Raw genomic sequence first — 23299 nt, forward strand, 5'->3', positions numbered from 1 at the left:
GTTGGAAACACAGCATCTTTCGTAAGTACTGCTTTCAGTATCACTGCCTGGGCCACGAGACTGTCGGTACCATCTTATGACACAACTCATCCTCGTGCAATTTAAGCATCGCTGTGTTTCGCACAAGAACGGCTCCCTCTAAAAGCAAGTCGACACGGGTGATTCAATATATGAACTTAATGCTTTCCTCGACACAACGCTGAACACATTTGGAGGTGATCTACAAACGACATGTGCGGCCGTGGTCTTATTAGGCGTGTGTGTCGTTTCGGGGAGGGTACGTGCAAAACTCTGCTCCAGGTGAGGCTCGAACTCACAACCTCGGCATTGCTCTGCAATGTACTGTCATATAAGTACCGCGCGCTAACCGATTGCGCCACTGGAGCTCTGAGCGCAGGGCGCAGTAATACAGTTTATAAGCGTTATAAGAACGGAAGAGTACATTTAGTATAATTACTAGCTACATGAAACTAGAAGTATTATAGACTACTATAAAATACATTACTATTAGTATTTATTATAATTAGCTAAATACAGTATGACAATAATAGCAGTGGGAGTACGTAGTTAGAGCTGGACTAGCACATTTCAAGTAGTAGCTAGTAGTTATAGCAGATGTAACCGTAGTTATAGTAGTTTTATAAAATATACACATCAAATAAAATTATATATATATAAAAATAATAATAATAATAATAATTATTATTATTATTATTATTATTATTAATAATAATAATAATAATAATAATAATAATAGAATACACTAGCTAACTGTAAGGGTGCAGCTGAGGCTTTAGCTTCTGACTACTAAAAGGTTCATAACGCGTTAAACTGAACAGATAACCAGTGGTTATTAACACTGTCTTCAGCTCCTCTCACAGCTTAAAGGAGGAGAAATGAAGGTCAGCGAATCCTTGGGACTTTTTTTAATCCTGCGTGATAAATATGGGGAACTGCGCCTCCCCCGTTGTTGGTGGTGTTGGCTAGCTCGTATTTGGGAGGAGTTTGGATGCTGGTAAATTACTGGAACTGATGGTTAACGTTAGAAGATTGAAGTACTGCTGGAGTACCTCTCTGTTGGTATGTATTGATTAACATAGCTACATGAACTAAATCAGAATGACTGTCTGGTGGCTTATCAATATTAAAACTGGCTTATAGTCGGTTGTAGGTTGTGAAAATGCGAACGCTGGAGAGCAAGTTCAGACGAAGAGGAAGAAGACCCTAATATCAAGGGTATGACTGGGCTGCTGGACATTATCCTCTAACGGAGGAGGCAGAGATGTTTTAGAGTTTTAGCAAACGAGTCTGGAGGAGATTTAGGCTGTGTTACTACAGAAAATAGATTATATTAATTATTAATACCATTTCTGTCCTATTCGTTTTGTGTTTGTTTCCAAATCGACCTCCTTCCCGGATTGGGTGTGCCCCCCTGAGGCTGGGACTTCAGTAACTTCACTACATGTTCTTATTACATTGCACAGGTTGACTTTTCCTGCATGGGCTGATTTATTAATATTATTGTTAAATCAGATGTATTATACTCCAAATTGATCTGGTCGGTTCCTTAATTTTCCCAGGGGGGTACTCAAACCCTTCCTGTTCTGTTTAGGAAAGCGTGTGTTCATTTCATAACCTTATTGGTAACTTTACTGGCTGGACATAAATGCAGACTTGAACTACTTGCCTTGAACTTCATGAACTTTGACGTTTTCACTTCCCCAACTGTTAATAGTCTTACTCCAGAAATCCCTGTAGGCTACAATCAGCAGTCACACTGGTGAACTTTGAACATGCCAGCATGATGTTAGCAAAACTTCTTAAACCTTTTGCCTTGTTATTATAGAGTTGGTAATTACAGTTTGTGACATAATTTTTATTTGATATTCATTGAAATTTCCACACAGTTTAAGGACAGACGTCAAAGCCCTAAGGTGGTCAGGGTCATCAGTGCTGTGCAACATGGTCAACAACACTACATGCATGGAAGACGGAGGCCTGATATCTTCTGCGTTAACACCCATGCTGATCCTGGACTTCATCCTGGGGCTGCCAGGAAATGTCCTGGCGTTATGGATCCTCGGTTTCAAGGCTCCTTGGAAGCCTGCCAATATTTACCTCCTCAACCTAGCACTGGCTGATGTTCTGCTGCTCGTTGGCCTTCCCTTCCACATTGACAGTCTGACGCGTGGAGGCTGGATCTTCCATGATTCCTTTTGTCGCATCAACCTCTTCATGTTGTCAGTTAATCAGTCAGCGAGCATCGCCTTCATGACCATTTTAGTAGTGGACCGGTACTTCAGGATAGTTCACCCACACCATTCCATTTGCCACCTGAGCATTCAGCGCGTTGTCATGATCAGCAGCGGAGTCTGGGTTGCTGTGGTGGCCCTTCGTCTTCCTCTGCTCGTGACCCGGCTCCTGAGATCATCTGGGAACTCCTCTGTGTCCCTTTGTTACAATATTTACATGTGGACAGAGTCTGGAAAAGGAATGATGGTACATAATTCCATTCACGTGCTGGAGTTTGTCCTGGCCTTCGTCTTGGTACTTGTTTGCTCTGTGCGCATCTGTTACCATGTACGTGATAACACTCAGCTCAGACGCCATCGTAGAGTAAAACGGACCTTCTACTTACTTCTAGTTATCGTGATCATGTTTGCCTTTTGCTTCCTGCCAAGTTACATCACAGGCTTAGTGACGTTCTTTCTCCAAGGTGGCTCCTCATGCTCCACATATCTTGTTGTAGGTAAGCTCTTCAGTGTCTCATTAGGCCTTGCCTACTCAAACTGTGCTCTGGACCTGTTTCTCTACTGTTTATCAAGCGCTTGCTTCCGCGACACCTTGAAAGGAGCATCCAACTCCACAGGACTCACCCGGTTCCGATTGAGCATCAAGGAAACCAGATGACCTAGACACAACGGAGAATATATCTCCAAAAAGGCGACTTTACAGAAGAAACAGTAACTTTCAGTGGAAGACAATGTAACATTTTGTTTTGCGTTATTTTGGAGTATTTCTATTAGTCCAGTCATCATGAAATCTGGACACATTGTAAAGGACTTTTGTGAATGTGAGATACACTAGGACATTGTTCATGGTATAACAACATAACATACAATGAGGGTCTTCAATGCCTCTCAGTATAAATAGGTTTCACACACACAGGCACTGGATGTACTACTGAACACCTAGTACTCTTTTTCTTTTAAATGCAAATTGTCTGTTAATCTGTAAAGGATTGTACATTTGTCACCAAATTGGGAGCAAATGCAGCTGTGCAACTTTTTCAACACCTATATTGAGGTCTGCCAATATGTGTGCGAAATGTGTGCTAATCAGTGTCCTATTCATCAGTGACAAATATTTGTATAAAAAGTAGACTTACTTTACATATCCATTTATAACTCTATAAACTGTAAAACATGGTGGCGGTGTCTGCCAACATTACAAACTTTAATAAATATACCAGTAAAGAATATACAGTATTAGTGTCTCAACAGCTCAGCTTTTCCAGGACCTCACTGATATTTCACTGGATGAATAGTCTCTAAATATCCAGGTTTCCTAAGACGCTTGGGAATCTAGTACTGATCAATAAAAAGTATGTTTTCTGTAGTTGTCTCATCATAAAGATTAAAAAAGTATATATTGCCCCAAAATGCATGAGACCCAATACTTTCAGTTGGATAGAAGACAGAGGTCAGAGTAGCACAGAGTGGAGTACGTGTTAACCTGGTTTAAATTAAATTGTGTGCTGCTAAAATCTTAAATTCAGAAATATCTTTTGTTTGAACACATTTATTGTCCAGGCAAAAGCTTTTAAATAACCTGCCAGTATTTTGCACTGTAGTACATATCATAGTACTACACTGCTTCACTGTATTGCTGTATTTTTTTGGAAATAAAGACAACTTCAAATAAATGATTAGTCTAATTGTACACAACCATTTACAATCTCTATTTTTATTCAGCATATTTCACTAAACACATGTGACATACAAGGAAACACAACATAATGTATGAAGCGTAAAAATAAAAAATAAGTAAGTAGCTGATCATTATGACTGTCACATGCGGTATAAACAGCCTGGATCTGCATCAGGGAGACTTCCTGTTTTGCATGACGTTTTTCAGATCAGAACTTTGTATAAGAGTTCAAGGGGAAACTAAGCTTACATATGTGGCCATTCTTATGTCCTTTCTTCCCGAAAGGGCACATTCAACTTGTATCGGAGTGAAAATGCAAATACCTTTTTTTCCTGGTTATGAATAATGCCATTCACTGTGAATGATAGTAGCCTGAAGCCATCATTCACATTTGTAGAGTACATTTGCAGCAGAATTTTTGTATTGTAGATCATCCCGGCAAGTCAGTGCCCCTGAATATATAACTATATATAATAGTAGTCACAAAGAGTAAAATGGACCTCCATTGATCAGTACAGTCAGAAACACATTACATTGTCTGAAGTACAAAACAGGATCAAAATGAACTGTATCAAATTGGTAGACTCTCCAACCGATAAGGCTATTGCTTAAGCTGGAGGGTAGCCAGTAACATAAAAGGGCCATGCTATACACATAATACTGTCCTCCAGTAAAGTCCAGTACAACACACTATCTCTTGTCTCCAACAGTTTAAAAACAGCTCACATACTGCCATAATACTCACAGAAGGTAAGAGAAATAAAGGGCTCCGATGCAGTGATAAACGAAAATTACAAAACAGAAGAGCACACAAATACTTTTTCAGAAGACTCTGTCTGAAAATATAGATATTCCACCTGACCACTGCCATGTGAGAACCCTGTTAGCTCAAATCCATACAGCCACAAAGTGTTATCAAAGAAGATCAGCAACGTTCAGAGCTTAAAGAAGTTGCCAGAGCAAAGCTTAACCGAGACGTAGGGAGCACTAAAGGGTGCTCTAAGTATGCGTGGGATGGGGGGGGCATATTGGACAGTGTTAGTTAAGTAAGCTTCTTGGAATGCTTTTAGGACCTTTCTGTGGTCCTGGATATAACGGCAAGGCTTGGAGACCAAGGATGTGTAGCCGGTGAAGAGATTCGAAGAGAAAGAGAAAGGGGCAGGCAGTCGAAAGGAGACAGACGAGGGTCAGTCGTGGATTACGATGGGGCCTCGCATCCGTAGACTAGGGTGGGGGGGCACAAGAACAGGCCCCTGCGCTGGCCCTTGGGGAACCCTGCGCAGGTTGATCTGCTCGCATGGCTGCCTACAGGCTCTTCTTAACTGCGAACGAGAGAGCAGCCTCCTGGCTTTCCTGAGACCAAAAGAGAAAAGGACATAGTGACCGTTCGTTCATTCACCAAAACCTTTTTGTGGTGAGGACTGAAGTATGCATGAGAACAGTAGAGCAGGCAACAGAAGTATTTTAGAGAGCATAGAGCATCCAGAAGCGTCCGAAGTGTATTCAAAATGGTCCCTACGTCATTTCTGAACCCCTGGCTCATGCAAGAAGCATCCTGTTATGTAACACATTAGCAGCAGATTAATCTTTAAAGACTGTTGAAGCCATTGTCTGATAATTATCACAATCTCCTCTTCCAATCATAAACAAGATGTTCTAGCAGGGCAGCAGCTGAAAGCTTATCTGCAGCTTTGCTTTTTGAGGAACTAATTTGAGATGTTATAGAGCAAAGGGACTAACTAGATATTTCTGAACCCTTGTGGCAGCTCTGGAAAAAACACACATAAATCTTTCTTAGTGGAACTGGCCTGCTGTGATTGTATTACTGCAAGCTAATGTTGGCGTTGTGTTATTATGACGTGGGGTATTTATGTTTGTCTGAACCACAGAAAACGTCATTAGCTACTAGAAGAGCATTACCAAGTGCCTCCCTTGAGAAAAAACTGTACTGTTTTTCAGAGCAAACAGGGGCTAGAATATATGCACATGCACACACACTCACTCAGAGTAAGGGAATAGAAGGATCACAGATGATAGCACAGAAACAGATGAACATGAAAGTTCAGTTTCATGAAGAATATGTGACCATGATGGTGTTCTGACCACACTGCCTTCCCAAGTGCTTGAGCTCTGGAAAAAGCTCTGGAATATGAGCCACTGTGGCCTGATTATCTAAATATAATTTAATACAAGATCGAGCCCATAATCACAATAATCAGGCTAATGGACGAACGCCTGGGTCTTGTGTTCATGCAAAATGTATGAATCTCACAGGCACCTAGTGCCACTGATTGGATCTAATGAAGGAGCCATGTTCTGGGCTCCAAACGTCCAATCTGGCAGCATATTATAGAATGAGCTGAGAGTGACTATTAGTTATAGAGTAAGGCTCTAAGTGCGTACAAAGAGTAAATAAGACCATGTGTATGTATATTCTCAATTTAAACATAACTACCCTGTAGACCATCTACAAATTAAGCTCACTGCTATTGTTTTTAAAGAGACAGTGAACCTAAAACACAACCTATGCCTATTACTTAAAGACACATACAGATGAATGCATGACACACATTCTCACTCTGTTGCACCTGCAGTGTTTCATGCTTCTTCACTGCCATAGATGCGGGATATGTGGAAAGAGTGCTTTCACAACTTCCCTTGCTTCCTTATAACCCGTGTATGAAATCTCGTATGATGTAAAACATGAGTGCCAGGCCCAGCCACAGACCAACTCTCATTTGTCTCAACCTCCCTGAGCCCAGTTACAGGCTAATCTTTCAGAGCAGGGCCTCTAAATTTAGCCTGGCATCCGTTCCAGCACCGGGGATGAGAGCGAACGGAGCTGCGCCAGTCATGCCTCATCCGGACAAGGCATTAATGGAGAAGCATTTTCCTCCAGCTTCCACCTAGCTCCAGTTCTCAGTGGATTTGAAGTCCACTTTTGTTTGGAAGGGGAAAAAAAGAATGCTATCAGTTCTTTAGGATGAAAGCTATGTTCACACTTCCAGGTTAAAGTGACCAAGATGTTATTTTTCTTAAAGCAATTATATTAATAATGAGAACAGTCAGATTTCAGCTTTTTAACTGTTTCTACACCATCATTTAGAGTTGTCTTGGCATCAGCGCCTAAGTTGAACTTCTAACTAATAGAAAAAAGCATACTAAAAGAAAAGCATTAATGCATCTGGACTTTTTATTCTAAACTTACTCTTAACAACGAACAGCTGAGATCTGTTATTATCCCAATGAAAGATATTGCTGCTAGTTAGGCTGAATCTCAAATGGCTCCCTACTCCCTGCATCCCTACGCATTAAAGCAGTGCATTATAAGTGTAATGCCTCAGCCACATTATATGATAATCATCTGATTCTGAGACTGATTTGCCTCTCCTGACAGTAGCAGTTTTGCTGATTTTAGACGACCAAAATCTTTTCCGATTACCCTGCGGTATAAATAATCCAATCTGCACCCCTCTGATCTACTCAGTCTTGTAACTGCTGCCTCCATTTCGATTTAATACTCTGTATTGTGGGGGTGGATACAGATTCTATACTGTGGTGGGAAACACTGAAATGCAACGTTGACATCATGCATCCATTAACCAATGGGAGACAAGCTGAATGGGCAGCCGAGCTGAACAGAGAGCCATGCTAAATGAGTATAGTTTTGCTTCTTTCACTTTCACACTGATAAAAGCAAACATTTGGTAACACAGAAATTGGTGCCTTGTTATTGTCTGCCACACACTGAATCTGACAAAATTAATAATAAATAAAGATTCTATGAAAATTAACCAATGAAAGTCAGACATTTCTTTTCAACCATGCTTCAACAGAATTATTAAAAAAAATAAACTCATCAAACAGGCCTGGACAGAAATTATGGTACCCTTAACTTAATAGTTTGTTGCACAACATTCTGAGGCAATCACTTCAATCAAACAATTCCTGTAACTGTCAATGAGACTTCTGCACCTCTCAGCAGGTATTTTGGCCCACTCCTCATGAGCAAACTGCTCCAGTTGTCTCAGGTTTGAAGGGTGCCTTTTCCAGACGGCATGTTTCAGCTCCTTCCAAAGATGCTCAATAGGATTTAGGTCAGGGCTCATAGAAGGCCACTTCAGAATAGTCCAATGTTTTCCTCTTAGCCATTCATGGGTGTTTTTAGCTGTGTGTTTAGGGTCATTATCCTGTTGCAAGACCCATGACCTGCGACTGAGACCAAGCCTTCTGACACTGGGCAGCACATTTCTCTCTAGAATCCCTTGATAGTCTTGAGATTTCATTGTACCCTGCACAGACTCCAGACACCCTGTGCCCAGGGTGCAGCAAAGATGCAGCAAAGCAACCTCAGAACATAACAGAGCCTCCTCCGTGTTTCACAGTAGGGACAGTGTTCTTTTCTTGAAATGCTTCATTTTTCCGTCTGTGAACATAGAGCTGATGTGCCTTAATGTGCCTTGTTCCATTTTTGTCTCATCTGTCCATAGGACATTTTCCCAGAGGCTTGTCAACATGTAGTTTGGCAAATTCCAGTCTGGCTCTTTTATGATTTGTTTTTAACAATGGTGTCCTCCTTGGTCGTCACCCATGAAGTCCATTTTGGCTCAAACAACAACAGATGGTGCGATCTGACACTGATGTTCCTTGAGCTTGAAGTTCACCTTTAATCTCTTTAGGAGTTTTTCTGGACTCTGAACATTGTATTTTCCGTCTCTTTGATTTGTCATCAATTTTCCTCCTGCGGCCACATCTAGGGAGGTTGGCTACAGTCCCATGAATCGTACATTTCTGAATAATATGTGCAACTGTAGTCACAGGAACATCAAGCTGCTTGGAGATGGTCTTATAACCTTTACCTTTAACATGCTTGTCTATAATTTTCTTTCTAATCTCCTGAGACAACTCTTTCCTTCACTTCCTCTGGTCCATGTTGAGTGTGGTACACACCATGTCCCCAAACACCACAATGACTACCTGTAGCCCTATATATAGGCCCATTGACTGATTACAAGATTGTAGACACATGTGATGCTAATTAGTGGACACACCTTGATTTAACATGTCCCTTGGGTCATGTTTTTTCAGGTACCATCATTTCTGTCCAGGCCTGTTTAATGCGTTTACTTTTTAAAATAATTCTGTTGAAGCATGGTTCAAAATCAATGTCGGATTGAAATATTTTATAGAATTCTTATTTATTATTACATTAAACGAGGGGTACCAACAATTTTGTCTTGAGAATTTCTGTGAGATCAGGTTTTAAGAGACAGGGCTGTTGGTTGGGTTTCTGGTTTGTTGTTTTTCTAGGTAAATCATGGTTTTTCTGGGGCTATCATGATGATAAAAGACAGAAAATGTATCCAGCAATATGGACGTTTTACAGACCAACTGGAATTCAATCCATGTGCACTTTTACTTTTGACTTTTACTGGACATATACTCAGAAACTAAAGTAACTAAAAATTAGTATGGTGTATTGTGAAGGAGTTTTGTTCATAATTTATTTCAAATAGATGAACTTTCATATACTTTATATTCATTACATGTAAAGTTAAATACTTCAATCCTTTTTTGTTTTACTTTTGATCATTTTAGTTTATAGCTCATGAAATCAGAAATCAAGTTTCTCAAATTATATAGAATCTTCTAGACACCTATTAATTTTTTCCATTAATATTTCCACTCTGCAAATAGCCAGCCTTTTCAGCAATGACCTTCTGTGGCTTACCCTCCTTGTGGAGGGTGTCAGTGGTCGTCCTCTGGACATCCGTCAGGTTAGCAGTCTTCCCCATAATTGTGACAGATTAGTTTTGATTAGTAAAGGTTTGATTAGTAATTAAGTCAAACCTGAAAGGAAGTATTCATGTGTGAGATACTGGATTTCTGGTTTTCATGATCTATGGTTCATACTGATCAGAAATAAAACACAAAAGGCATAACACCATATAAAATATGTGACGGTTTACCTTTTTAAATTAAATTATAAACAACAATTAAATTTTAACTTAGAGTGCTCTGGGAAAGCCATTTGGATTTCAGCCTTATTTTAATGTTCATGATACACATGGTTCATTCATTTGACCTTACTGATTTGATTGTGAGCATGCAGATCATTTTAATTGCAGGCTTGTTCAGACTAAAGACAGATACGAGTGAATCATCAAATCAGAAAGATCAGATCTGAGCAGAGAATCTAAACTGAGCAGTGAGGCTTGTAATGTGAACACAGTTAAAATGACTTTAGGCACGGCCGGTAGATGAACCCTGGTATGAAAATAAAATGATACATATCAATGGCCCTTAGTGAGAGAAAAATGCAGTCTGGCCCTGTCTACGACAAGCCAGACATTTCCCCATTCCATGTCTAATGATCAGAAATGTCTAAATTCATTCTTTAAGCTGCAGACTCCACAGGTAAGCTGGTGCGGCCTCAGCGTGTATAAGGTGTTGGTGCGTGTGTGTTTTGGTGTGGATGGAGTAGTGGGGCAGGGTCTTACCATGAGCAGGTGTCTAACGGCTGCAGCACTGAAATGAGACAAGCAGCCAGTCAATCATAGGAAGTCACAAACACACTGTGACCCATGATGCAATTGGGCATTAAAATCCTTCCTGTACTTCTAGTGTACACCCCCACCCACCAAAAGAGTTAATTACTCCTCTCAGTATGAATTTAGCAGTCTGGTTATGTGTAATTTGCATCTCATTTCCAAATAACAACTGTGATTTCAGATCTTGATGATAACAGAAAAGGGAGTACACATCTTGGTAAACAGATGTGTGGAGCAGATTACTTCATACCAGGAAATTCTCATCAGTATTCTGGTAAATAGTAAGCCAGGCCAGTCCAAACGGCACTATGATGGGTAATTCTGATTTTTGTTTAAAGCTATTACAGCATTTCTCCACACATGTAGCACATAAGACTTGTGTGTGGATTTCTTTTGGGACGTATTGGTACCAATTTGAGATCACCCGCAGGTTACCTGTGGAGTCTGTACAGCACATCCCTAGGGTTCTAAATGTAAGTTCCTACAATTCCTATGACTTGCTGTAGCCACTTCCTGTCAGATTTCAGAGAATGAGTAAAATATCCTTCCCAAACTGACATCATGAGCCTACTAATTAACTAAGGCAACAAATATATTTGCATTGGTAATTACAGGAAACTGCAAGTTCATGTAATTTGAAAATGCACGACACTTTGCAGTCTGACCAACTCTAAACCAGTCTCTCTTTTAGCTATTACTGGTGCTGGGTGTAACCAATGCTATAATTACACATATGCAGCCCCTGTCATTTGAATATGTCACTGGCTGTTAACTAATGGCTACATCAGTATGTGGGAAAATAAATTACACATCTCATGCCAAGTCAATCAATAATCCTCACGTGCCAATCAAAGAGCAAAATGGGATTCTACAAGGCCTGTTGTATGTTGTTTTTTTCAAAATAGAGGTCATGGTCTTAGTTAGGCCTATAATTTGCTTCTTGATATATGAGGTTCTAGACTGGTTTTGTGTTGCAGTTACTTTGATCTAAATAGGAGTTACACTCAAGTTAAGTCATTCATTTGCATCTCTGTATGTGAGCTACACTCTTAGCAAAAAGGGTTTGGCATAGTGCTGAAAAACATTTTTTCATCGTTTTGGTATTATATAGACTCACCGAGCACTTTTAGTAGGAACACTTATACAATAATCATATCAGCCAATAGTGTGGCAGCAGTGCAATTCATAAAATCATGCAGACACTGGCCAGCAGCTTCAGGTAATTATTATATCAATCAACAACTGAAAAAATGTGGACGCAGTGATTCCATTCATTTCCATTCTGTACAAATGAAGCCAAAACTGTCTGGCATGTTGAAAAAACTTGCAACCAAAGTCTGCGCAGTAGAGACCAGATGCGGAATCAGACATGCCTATTTATTTTGCAGACCCAACCCCTTCTCACAGACCAAGTGTTTCGAAATGCCTTCATTGAGGCGCCTTCATTCCCAGTTTGTCCAGTAAGAGGAATGTTCCAACAGTAAAAGTGCAGTTCATGTCTTTTATTATGAAACACTTTACATTTTCATCAAATTACAGAACAGTCTGCTCTGCTCGCTGCTGTGATGAACCAAACCTACTAAAGTTCATTTAAACCCCCGATCATTTTACGCATTAGGCACACCAAAAGAACTGCAAAGAACTTTGTACAGAGTGTCTGTTAATACGACCAACAGCACAACACAACATGATAATAGTGTGAGGCTCAGTGCCTGACAGCTCGCAGCTACTCCTTGTAAACAGATAGGTCCTGCAGACAGTCTCGTCCAGCCAAGGCTGTCAATGACTTAATTCCTAAGTGTAACCCCGCATTCTTACAATATAGCAGAATAATGTTTTTAAAAACTATTTTCTGGGGGAAAACCATGGTAATATTAGTACAGGGAAAACTACCCCTTGGAAAATTTGATTTTGCCATTGAAATGTATGGGAATAGGCAGAGTTACACATCATAATGCAACCAGCCAGCAGTGATGCTAGACCTGAGGTGGTTTCACTTTTGAGAGGTGAAGCGCTGTTCATATTTGTCTACAGTCTTTGATGTCAACCATCAGAACAATTTGATTTTGACATGATTTGGCAAGATAGTTGGCTTCAGATGGTCTGGTTTCAGTATTTCTATAGCTGCTGATCTCATGGGGGTTTCAACTCAATAGTGTCTAGAGTTGACTCAGAATTGTGTAATAAAGAAAAGATCCAGTGAGCAGCTGTTCTGTGTACACAAACACCTGGATTATGAGAGAGTTCAAAGGAGAGTGGCATGACTGGGTCAAGCTGACAGAAAGGCTACAGTAAATCAGATCGCTCCATAGCCACTTTATACAATTGTGGGTGAGCAGAAAAGCATCTCAGAAAGCACAACACATGAAATCTTGAAGTGTATGGACTAAAACAGCAGAAGACCACACTTCTGTCAGCCAAGAACAGAAAGCTGAGTCTGCGGTGGGCACAAAAAATGTGGCCAATTTTTGCTAAGGCACACAGATGGTAGGGTCAGAATCTGGCACCAACAGCATGAGAGTCAACCTGCCTTGTGTCAACAGTACAGGCTGTTTGCAGAGGTGTAATTTTGTGGGCTACTACCAGCATGATAATGCACCATGTCACAAAGCAACATACATCTTAAACTGGTTTCATGAACATGACAATAAACTCAATAAGCTCAGTGTTTTTCAGTGGCCTTCCCAGTAACCAGACCTGAATTCAATAGAACACCTTGTGGGATGTGGCAGAACAGGAGATTCACACAGTGAAAGTGCTCCCGAACGATCTGCAGGAATTGTGTGACACAATTATATCAATATGGACCAAAATCTCAAAATCAAAATGTTTCCAAACGCCTCCTGGAATCTGTGCCATGAAATATTTAAGCTATTTTCAGAGCAAACGGGTGGCACTACCCAGTATTGTTCCTTATAGTGTTCCTAATAAAGTGCTCAGTGAGTGTATAACAATAAAAAAGCCTTCTTCTTCAAATGGCTCTTTGGGTTTTCATATGTCTATATATAACCACTGCCTTGCCCCTTTTTTAAATGAGTGTAGTATGAGGGGGTCTTTACTGGTATGTGTGGTGTCCTGAAGCACAGCTCCGTGAATGAAAAGGCACACAAGGAAAAGCTATAATGGATATTTGTTAGGCATACCTGGTCTCCCTGGAAACAAGAAAAAAGCTGTCATCTGGTGCATCAATCCAGTTAGGCCGCCTCTTGCGCAACATCATGTTGCTGGGTCGTAGGCTGGGACCGCTGGTGCTCCGGCCATTATGCTGCTAAGAGATAGGAATACAGAGGTGAACATGCAGTGAGCAGACTGGAACATGCAGTGAGGAAAATGACTGGAAAAGAGACACTAAGGATGCATGTTAAATTTCCTGTTTAGTGAGGCAACATGGCAATAACTGATAAAACAGTGGCTTGATCTGGTTTAGAGCAGGTAGCTATAATTCTAAAATGTATTAAACTGAAGCTGCATTAATTTTCCCCTTTGACAAACATTACTTATTATGACTCCTGCTTTACATTTCAGATATAATCCTTTTAAGAGATATTTCCTCTTTTCTCTCTCTTATTTGATAATCCTAAAGGTTTACATGCTTTTACCACTCACAGATATGTAATATTGGATAATTTTCCTCAATAAATAAATTATCTAATAAATAAATGTCTTATATTTAATCTCATTTGTTCAATTTGGTTCTTCTTATCTACTTCAGATTAAGTTTTAGGTCACATTTATGTAGAAATATAGAACATCTAAAGGGTTCACAAACTATCGAGCAACCCTGTGCATACATATGCACACAAAAAAAAGTAGTCTAAAGTCTAAAAAAGTAGTACTGTTTAAAGGGTACTCAATCAGTTACTTTTTTAAGTAAAAGTGCAAAGTATGGCGCCAAATTATATTTAAGTGAAATAAAAAGTATCAAGATGTAAACACAGGTATATAAGTCAAACAGCTGTGGTGCAGTATCATTTTCCAAATATATAATTTAGCTGGATAAAAGAAAAATCTGATGTATGAGAACGTGGCTCATTGGCAGAATAAAAAAAATTATATTTGATTTGATCTAAAAATAGTAACCAATACTCCAATTTTACCCATGCACCATAAACACTGAAAAATGAGGAAAAATTCTATTCTACTTAATCAACTTTAAAGGTTAGTGACAGTACACAGAAGACAGAAACACAGTAAAGATTACCTACCAGGATGGGTCCCACAATATGACTTTGATTTTCTGCAATAAAATCAATCAATCAATAAGTCCATGTTTTCTAATGAATTGTATATTTTAATTTTGTACTTGCATGCATTTCATCTGTAATCACCTTGTCCTGGTGCATTCGCTCTCCTCTCAGTGGACTCCACCCTGCTGTGGTGGTGGTAACTTCGTTTCCCCAGCATGCTGAGTGGACCATGGCTAGGTAGGGAGGAGAGAAGGCGGCGCGGGGGCTGGACCTGCAGGCCAGGCGTACGATGAGAGCGTTGGACATGGGGCGCTGGACGAGACTCTGAAACAACACAGCAGGAACGGGAACACTCTGTCTCAACATTACAGCAGGAAAAACAGCACACTCTGAGGTGTATACACTAGGTAAGGCATGCCTCCGTTTAAGGGGGGTAGCTCACCAAGGTACTGCAGGATGCTGGTCAGGGTGCTCCGCTGGGGTGGTTTGGGCTTTGTGGATCGCCCTGTCATGCCTTCTGCCGCTCGGATCATATCTACACATCAGCCAGCAGCATTGGACACACAGAGACAGGGCCAAGTCAATATGCCGCAGCAAGCAATCGAGAGAGACTCTCAAGCACACACTCACAAATAGAGTGGTGCGTATTGAATTGGTCAGCCTGATGGATGTCCTTGAGAAACTGACCCCTCTGGTAACTATCTCAGACTGTTCTTCAGGCAAAAGCCATTTTTGTTTATGCCTGAACTCCAACAGATTGATCTCGCCATAGTGCACCCATTAAAATCCCTGTCTGAGCAACTTCACCTCATTATATAACTTCTGGAATGCTGAGTCTGGTGCAAGATTCTTGGAGACCTTCACTTCTGCTGCCTTGGCAAATGAAGGGTCGTGTTCAAAGTGTACTGAAAAATAGACAAACCATTCCCTACGCAACAATGCATCTAATTAGGTTAAAAAAACAATCAGAATTGACTGCAGTAGTCTGAATCCTTGCAAATGAAATGAGATGATCTTTTTCCAAATAGGAGAACCTCCATAATCAACTGCTCATTAGGGAGGTGCACAGTGACATATTCATTACACAATTAAATAATACTGTATTACCTGACCTCCAGAACCCATAATTTGCTTTACTTCATATTTTGATGAACCATTATTGATTCTACTGTCCTTACTGTATGGTACTGTAACATAATATTTTGTGTGCAGGAAGCAGAACAGTACATGCGACCCTTAGAACCCTTAGAGGTATTCAACTCAGTCCTGGTGGGCTTGTCTTCTACAGTTCTTCCCTGTTCAAAACACATCTACTATAGCTGGGAAATTAACTGATCAGTTGACTCAATATATGCTTGAGCAGTGAAACCACAAGAGTGCTGGACAGCAGCTCACAAAATTCCCATTTTTCTGGAAAACTACTCTCTCGTCAAGGGCAACATGCTGATGGGTATGCAAAAGAACCTAATTAACCGCCATGTCAAGTGAGGTTGAATAAAGGAAATCCAAAAGTGTGAAGTTGCATTCCAGGCAGCCCATAAAGGTGAGATGCATTAAATGGGTGTGTGCACATCCACATTCACACGCGCACGCACACACACACACCAGAAAAAGAAACATGTAACACGCTTGATGAGGGCATGGACAGAAAAGAATGACAGGAGCCAAAGGAGCAGAGCTCATGCTGTCAGTGAGAGCCGATTTCATACAACCGTCGCTCCGCTCGGCCTGTCTGTGTGAGTGTGGCACAGTGATGGACAGATACACAAGACACATGAAACTACAAGGACTCAGATAGGATGGTTTCAGCCATGGTTTTATTTTCGTTTTTGATTGCCCACAGGACATTGACACCATGAAAACAAAAGATAGGATAGAAAAAGGAGACAAACCAAAGAGCATGCCCTGGGGGCCCCCCATGCCCTTTTAACATGGAGATGCCAAAAGGTCTTCTTAAATGGGTGGGACACACAAACACGCCTCTGGGAGTGCAATGAAAGCATAGAATGGAAGATGGCATATGATGGGAAGAGCAACACAAAACTTGTCGGGGAAGCTCATGACACACCATGATGTAGGGCAGCAAGCAAGGCATTTGCAAGGCTCTGCCTATTTTAGGACTTACTTTCTAGAACGAGGAAAGTTATCCTTAAAAAAAAATAAAATAATAATCTTCTACTGTTATAGAAACATGGAATTGTGTTGCTGTTTGACAACCCCCTACCTGACCACATGTTCCCTATCTAACGCTGATTACATGACCAGATTGTTCAGTACAATTAATTTCACAGAAATAAACTGGATCTCACACATTGCCCGTCTCCGTAAAAAATGAAAAACACCTAGATATCAATGGACTCCAGATAGAGGCCTGTTGAGGGCCACAGAAAAGACCACACTGGCTACTGTTCTTCATTGGCCAGCAGAAATTCATTTAGCTTGGCTAAATATCTAAAGACAGCTTTATTAACCAGGAGACTAATTGGCCACTGCTACACTTGCTTAAGTCGGTCAATAATTAAGTAAACTGCATCAGCAAATAACTGCCAAAGCCCTTAATGTTTAATACTCCCAACACCATCAACCTGTCACTTGCTTCCGTTTCCATATTTGTCAAGCAAATGGTTTCTAACTTACACAGCAAACATCAGAAACTACAGGCGAACAGTGTTCTTGCAACACCACAGAAAAGAGGAGTCTTGAATCCTTTAAGCCGTTCAACCACTCAAAGGTTTAGATCTACAAATCATTTAGCCATCAGATCTTTTCCTGATGGCAGAGTTTGGGAGCAACATGGAGTGTTATTCACACCCACTTCTCACACTCTTATACCCAGGGAGAACAAAGCCACCAAAGTCATGAGATGATTCATGATCTAATTACAAAAAAACCCACTAAGGCCTCAACAGCCTGTCAATGGCATCCTCCTTACGTGAGTTGTTTGCTACATAAAAGCAATTCAATCAGCCCAACTTCCCAATGCTTTCACATCTCTCTAGAAGTATAAAGACTTTATTTACACTGGAGATTTTTTTTTTCTGTGTGCTCTCTCCACTATATACCCGTTCCACAAGGCTCACAATCCATTGCTATGCAATCTTCTGCAGTGAAACACAATTGCAATGCTATTCTAGTTAGCATTATTTTAACGTGGGCTGAAATCACAAAAGAAAAAAACAAAATGTCCTCAATTTTAAGCCATTTACTTTTCGAGGCAATTTGTGCAATCATAGCACAACTATATTTTTCATAAAACAAGATGCTCATCAGCCCTCTTTTTGAACCTCACGAACAAAAACTAACAGCATGAAGGGAGAGTTTACACAAGCTGGAATCAATCAGAGCTCCCAGAGATCCAAGCGCCACTTAAAATGAGGCAGCCTACATTAACCACTGAATCAAAATGTTAAAGGATCTTATGTCACCCAAATACAGATCTGCAGATTCAATTGTCTGATAATATATGAATCAAAGCATTGATGGCTACCATAATGTTTCTCTAGTGCTTTTAACACAAATTTCATGCCTGTCCAAACTGGCCTTAGCTTGCTTGTTCCTCTGCTGTCTAACCTACACTGCCTTCCCTATGGTGCTTAAGCCCTCTAACCTGAGAAAGCAGGAAAGGGCCACATTAGATACATTGTATGACAGGCAAGCACATTCATTCAATTTCATGTGACTTGGTTCCTAAGAACCCATAACCAATACATTCACACGGCAAAACCTTGATGGACGTTTATTATACGTAGCAATGATCTAAACAAAATCCCTAGGCACAACCTGAATCTCTTGGTGACGCAGGCCAAAGGAAAAGGCATGACACGGTGCTGAGCCTTGTGTTATCCATGTCCTAAGTTATATCTTAAGACAGAAGTAATCAGCTTGAGTTGTAACTCAGATCATGCAGAAACATGCCATAACAAAATGAATGCTGGGTATGATCTTTGGGATGGAATGGAACGACAACAGTAAAATGAACCATCGATTCTAAAGGGGGGGGGGGGGGGTCTAAACAGGAAAGAGTCAAATATAAAAACCTAATATTCACATTGAGCTTTAAATAGTATATATCTTAATGGGGTGTGCAAAATATAATTTCTTGTAGGCAAAATAGATTTTGAGGTTCATTTTCCCCATTGGAGCTGTAGGAAATATAAGGCTCACTATAAGCATTTGCAGTAAAATGCAGTAAATCTATTATAGTAAACTTCAGGGAATAGTACAGGGGATCTACTCAGTTCTCCTTCATATATTCAAACCTCAAACTCTTCTCAAACTGAAATGCTTCAAATGTGCTTGTGTTTGACTTTAAGAAAGGATTTGTACAACAAACAAGCAAAAAAAAAAATTAACTGAACTGAAAAGATGATTGCAACCCAAAATCATGGAGGACAGGCAGTCTTTATTGGAAACGGGGTGAGGGAATACAAAAACAAAATAATATAATAATATAATAACAATAATAAAAACAGTAAAAGACAGAGATGGAGGGTAGGAATGGCAGCGAGATGTGGGACGTGGGGAGCAGAGCAGGAGGGAAGGGTAATGGTGACGAGAGCGTGTATTTGTGTGTGAGTGTGTGTATGTATGCATGTGTGAGTGTGTGTGTGTAGGAGAGAGTGAGTGAGAGAGAGGGAGAGAGAGAGAGATTGAAGTTAGGAATTTAAAGAGCTCTTACACTCCGCCTTTATGGCGCCACAGTTAATGGGCACAAAGGGGCGGCGCGCGGCCCGGCGCAGCCTGATGAGGTCACGGCACATGTGACGTGCCAGCTTGGTGAGGCGCGTGGCCTGCAGCAGGAACGCCTGCTTGGTCTTCATGGAGGATTTGGGGCTCCCGCTGTTCCTCACTGGAACCATGTGGGAGGTCTGGCGCAAGGTGTGACCACGGGAACGCATCTCCTATATACGGGCGACAGAAATGGACGTGACGAGGGGAAGAGGTGGACAGAGGAGAAAGGAAAACAAGTTAAGAGGTTAAGGCAGCAGAAACAAAGCAAGTTAGAAAGACAGAAAAATCGAAGGAAACAAAGAGAGAGGGAGGGATTTAGAGATCAGACATCAAGCAGAACATCAATTGAGTAATTACAAAAAATGATTCTTTAAGCTGCCTTGATCTAACCACGCTCTTTCATATCTCCAATGTCAACAATGCCATTTGCTGCTGAGTGATAGATGAATTTACATTATATGGACAAAAGTATTGGGACAACTGCTCATTCAAAGTTTCTTCTGAAATCGAGGGTATTTAAAAAGTCTGTGGTTCAGGAAAAGCTTTATACTAGATGTTGGAGCACTGCTGTAAGGAATTTGATTGCAATTAACGACAAGTGTTTGTGAGGTCAGGACTGTTGGACGATCACTACCACATCTCCTCTGAAAGGTACTGGATGAAGCACCATCATTTGAGAGAACACAGTTCCACTGCCGCACAGCTCAATGATGATGGGCTTATATCCCTCTAGCCCACACCGGGCATGAGGCATAATGCCAATATGTTCATGTTCATCTACACCCTAGTCTTAATTTATTGGCAATACTTTCCTACAACGACTAGACAAGCTATGGGTGTGTGTATACAACTTAATGTAGCTTAATTTTCTTTGATTTTAATGAGTTCACTGAATCTGCATGCTTATATTTCATGTCAGCCAATGTCGTGCAACACTGCTCACAATATCATTTTTGAACGACTATCTGAAAAGATAAGCAGAAGACTGCTGACATCTATTAGCCAAACACCTTCTCATACAGTCTAATGCTCTAAAGCATGACTGTATGCCACATTCACAGATCTCAGGTGCTTACATTTGAAGCAGGGCTTGGAGGCGTTTTCTCTTCTGCTCCTTCAGCTCTGCTTGGCATCTTGAGGCCACCATACTTTTTCCAGTACATCCAGCAGGAGACACACAAACGACACTGCATGTTCGGAGGACCCCAGGAGTACCACTGAGGAGACTGCATGGCTGAAGAAGAAAAGGAGAGAGGCACAAAGTCTTACTCCAACATCTCAGTTGTTAAAACAACAATTTTGTTTGATCTGTAAAAAGCTAAAGGTTTCCTAAGTTCACTTGTAATTATGATCACAGCATCTCCTGCACTTCATAATCTAATGGACTAAACTAGCCTGGACTAAAGGTTTGCTCTTTAAACTCTCTAAGCTACAATCAAAGGTCTAGGAGCAACGGATTACATGTTGAAACAGTCCCAAAGAACTTTGTTCAGGGTTCATCCCGAACGGTCATTATTGATTCTTTTAAATCCAGGCTGATCACATGGGTCACAGTGTGCCAGCTTGGTGAAACTAATTAGGACTTGAATGAGCATACGATGGAACACCTCTCCACATTGACTACAGGACGCAACCTTCAGCCCAGCATGGAACTGTCTGAACTACTATTGATTGTAATTAGATGAAGAGTGCCCTGAGGTACTCACCGAAACAGCTCTCACAAGCACGGCCACCACCAGCTGTGTGGAAGGGGCCCGGCCCTGCTGCACCGTTCATGGTGGTCATCTTGCCATTGCTGACGGAAATCTGGTTAGGGTTGGGTTTATTACTGTTAAAGAAAATCAGACAGAAGAAATTCATTATAACCAATCACACTGTATAGTTTAATTAGAGTGGACAGTCCAAAAGCACAAGAAAACAGAAGGTTGGGGGAACAACGTTCACACTTACTATGTGGGGATGTAGACTTGTTTTAGTTTACTCTCTGCTTCAGCTGCCTTCAGTCGTTTCTACAGAAATAAACAAAACTTTGAGAGCTGCAGTACTGTTTTTTAAATGTATGAATTTCTGATTGTGTCTGGTGCTCAATCACATATAAATATACTTCATGATTTGCTCACCTGCTGCACATATCTGTCTGTGGTTTTCCACATGTAATAATACTCGATAATGCTAGTCAGGGACTTCCAAGGGAGCTGAAACAAAAAAGAAAGCCACAAAGTGAGCGGATCGACATGTGTTGGAGTCCATATCTACCCCTGCTGAACTTTCTAATGGCTACTGCAACATAGCGCTGCATACAAACCAGACACAAACTAACTGGTGCAAATCAGTTGACTGGTGCACGGACCTCGGCAACAGCAGTGCTCAAGGAAATGTGCAAACTGCCAGTAACCACCTTTTGATGGAACGCCCATATCCACATAATCATGTAATTGTTGAGCTCTTTAACCAGTGGAAATGCGGGCCCATTCCTAAAAGGTTTGCTACTTCGTAGGAACCAGCACCAGAACTTTGATGTATACCAAAGTGGTAACAGTGAACCAGTGAGCACATCTGCCAAGAGTTTTGGGCAGCCTTTCCTGCAGCACACGGGGAGAATAGAGGGTAAAGGGCCTTGTTCAAGGACCTAATAATGGCAGCTTAGCAAACCTGGGTATCGAACCCATAACTTTGAGAGCCCAACAGTGGCAGATAAGCGAACCTGGATAATCCGGTGACCAATAAGTCCATGTTCTAACAACCGAGACACCACTGCTCCAAATAGAAATGTTTACAGGGCCCTCAAGTGGTCCAGTGGAATAATGCGCTCCTACTATGACCAGAGGACCACTGGTTTGAATCCTGGCCATCAGTAGGCAGGGCCCGAGAGAGCACAATTGGTCCCTCCAGAGTGGGTACATAGCACACTCTCCCAGCAGTTCAGAAAAAGAGGCACTTGGCTGCATGCATGTTGGAGATGTGTGTCAGTCTTTAGCTTTCCAGTGTCAGAAGCATTGCATTGGGGGGTTATGTATGGGTTGGGTAACTGGTGATCAGGGTAAAAACCTGACCATCCTTGACCATTACTCAGCTTTCTAGAAATCAGTGCTTTTCATTTTGAAGATGACATAACACTGAATGATTATAAAAAAAGTTGTTTGCTGTAGCTCTTTTGTGGATTGTGATGACTAGAACAAGTTCAAAAATACACTTAGTTTACTTTATTTTCATTAAGGCACTTGGCTTTGCACACAGATGCCCATGTTTATTCATGAGCACCTAGGCTCCAAGTAGGCACAGATAATGAATACTAAAAGCAGTTAAGGATTCCCTAATATCTAGCACTTAATCCTTACCACTGGCACCCTTGATTTTAAAAGTGATTAATAGATTGCTGAGAGGACAAAAAACAACTCAAAACACCCTAAACTCTAATGTTTCCTTTAAAAACAGACAACCTCACTTTTTCATGTCAGGACACGGATTTTAGGCCAGGAAAAAGGTATTGACCACCACTGGTCAGATAAATGGTCATTTTTCAGAGCCTACAGACAGACACTCATCTCCCATCTCTCCAGGTGAGGGCTAGGGTAGCTTTAAACAGCGAGAGCCTGTAAAGATTCCCTCTTCATCTTGTCACAGAGTCTGAGGTGCACACTCAAAGGGCTCTGCCACTGCATCCTCAGCTCTAGCCTGAGAGCAGCTGATGTGTTTGGTAGAGTGCATGTCGAGAGTGAAGCCATCAGCAGTGCTCTAATCAGCCTGAAGGCTTGATTAGGCACAGGACCCCTGCAGGTCAAAAAGAACAGCCTCCTTCAACATACCTGATCCTCCACCTGCACCCACTAACACTGCCTTATCAGAGCATACAACTTGCAGCACTCTTCTGATTTCCACCCAGAGACAAAATGGAAAATA

General features: G+C 41.1%; 2 protein-coding genes and 1 non-coding gene across 6 annotated transcripts in view; 1 reads left to right on the forward strand and 2 right to left on the reverse strand.

The window, feature by feature from the left end:
* Nucleotides 1-292: 292 nt before the first annotated feature.
* trnai-uau (transfer RNA isoleucine (anticodon UAU)) lies at nt 293-386 on the reverse strand. Its single transcript has 2 exons — nt 349-386; nt 293-328 (listed from the first exon to the last, which is right to left on the reverse strand). It is a non-coding gene; the product is annotated as a tRNA-Ile (tRNA).
* A 614-nt stretch (nt 387-1000) lies between these two features.
* On the forward strand, nt 1001-3925 carry hcar1-4 (hydroxycarboxylic acid receptor 1-4). 2 transcript variants are annotated; one of them, XM_072667431.1, is made up of 2 exons: nt 1001-1080; nt 1908-3925. In XM_072667431.1, the coding sequence occupies exon 2, from the start codon at nt 1963-1965 to the stop codon at nt 2908-2910; it is 948 nt and encodes a 315-aa protein (XP_072523532.1). In that variant the 5' UTR covers nt 1001-1080; nt 1908-1962; the 3' UTR covers nt 2911-3925. The 2 variants fall into 2 exon arrangements, with proteins under 2 accessions (XP_072523532.1, XP_072523533.1); XM_072667432.1 differs by lacking the exon at nt 1001-1080 and adding an exon at nt 1115-1236.
* A 25-nt stretch (nt 3926-3950) lies between these two features.
* Nucleotides 3951-23299, reverse strand: part of mta3 (metastasis associated 1 family, member 3) — a 33753-nt gene continuing 14404 nt past the window's right edge. Inside the window, exons 10-20 of one of the 3 annotated variants that reach the window (XM_072668189.1) lie at nt 21520-21594; nt 21350-21408; nt 21106-21227; nt 20476-20633; nt 19347-19569; nt 15111-15203; nt 14810-14992; nt 14687-14718; nt 13625-13749; nt 10431-10458; nt 5148-5283 (exon numbers count right to left, since the gene is read on the reverse strand). In XM_072668189.1, coding sequence (XP_072524290.1) covers nt 5236-5283; nt 10431-10458; nt 13625-13749; nt 14687-14718; nt 14810-14992; nt 15111-15203; nt 19347-19569; nt 20476-20633; nt 21106-21227; nt 21350-21408; nt 21520-21594 — 1146 coding nt within the window. In that variant the 3' untranslated portion in view covers nt 5148-5235. Of the gene's footprint in view, nt 5284-10430; nt 10459-13624; nt 13750-14686; nt 14719-14809; nt 14993-15110; nt 15204-19346; nt 19570-20475; nt 20634-21105; nt 21228-21349; nt 21409-21519; nt 21595-23299 lie in introns of all 3 variants that reach the window. The other 2 variants (XM_072668188.1, XM_072668187.1) reach the window with 2 other exon arrangements.

The sequence above is a fragment of the Salminus brasiliensis genome, chromosome 22, assembly GCF_030463535.1.
Source record: "Salminus brasiliensis chromosome 22, fSalBra1.hap2, whole genome shotgun sequence".
Lineage (NCBI taxonomy): Eukaryota > Metazoa > Chordata > Actinopteri > Characiformes > Bryconidae > Salminus > Salminus brasiliensis.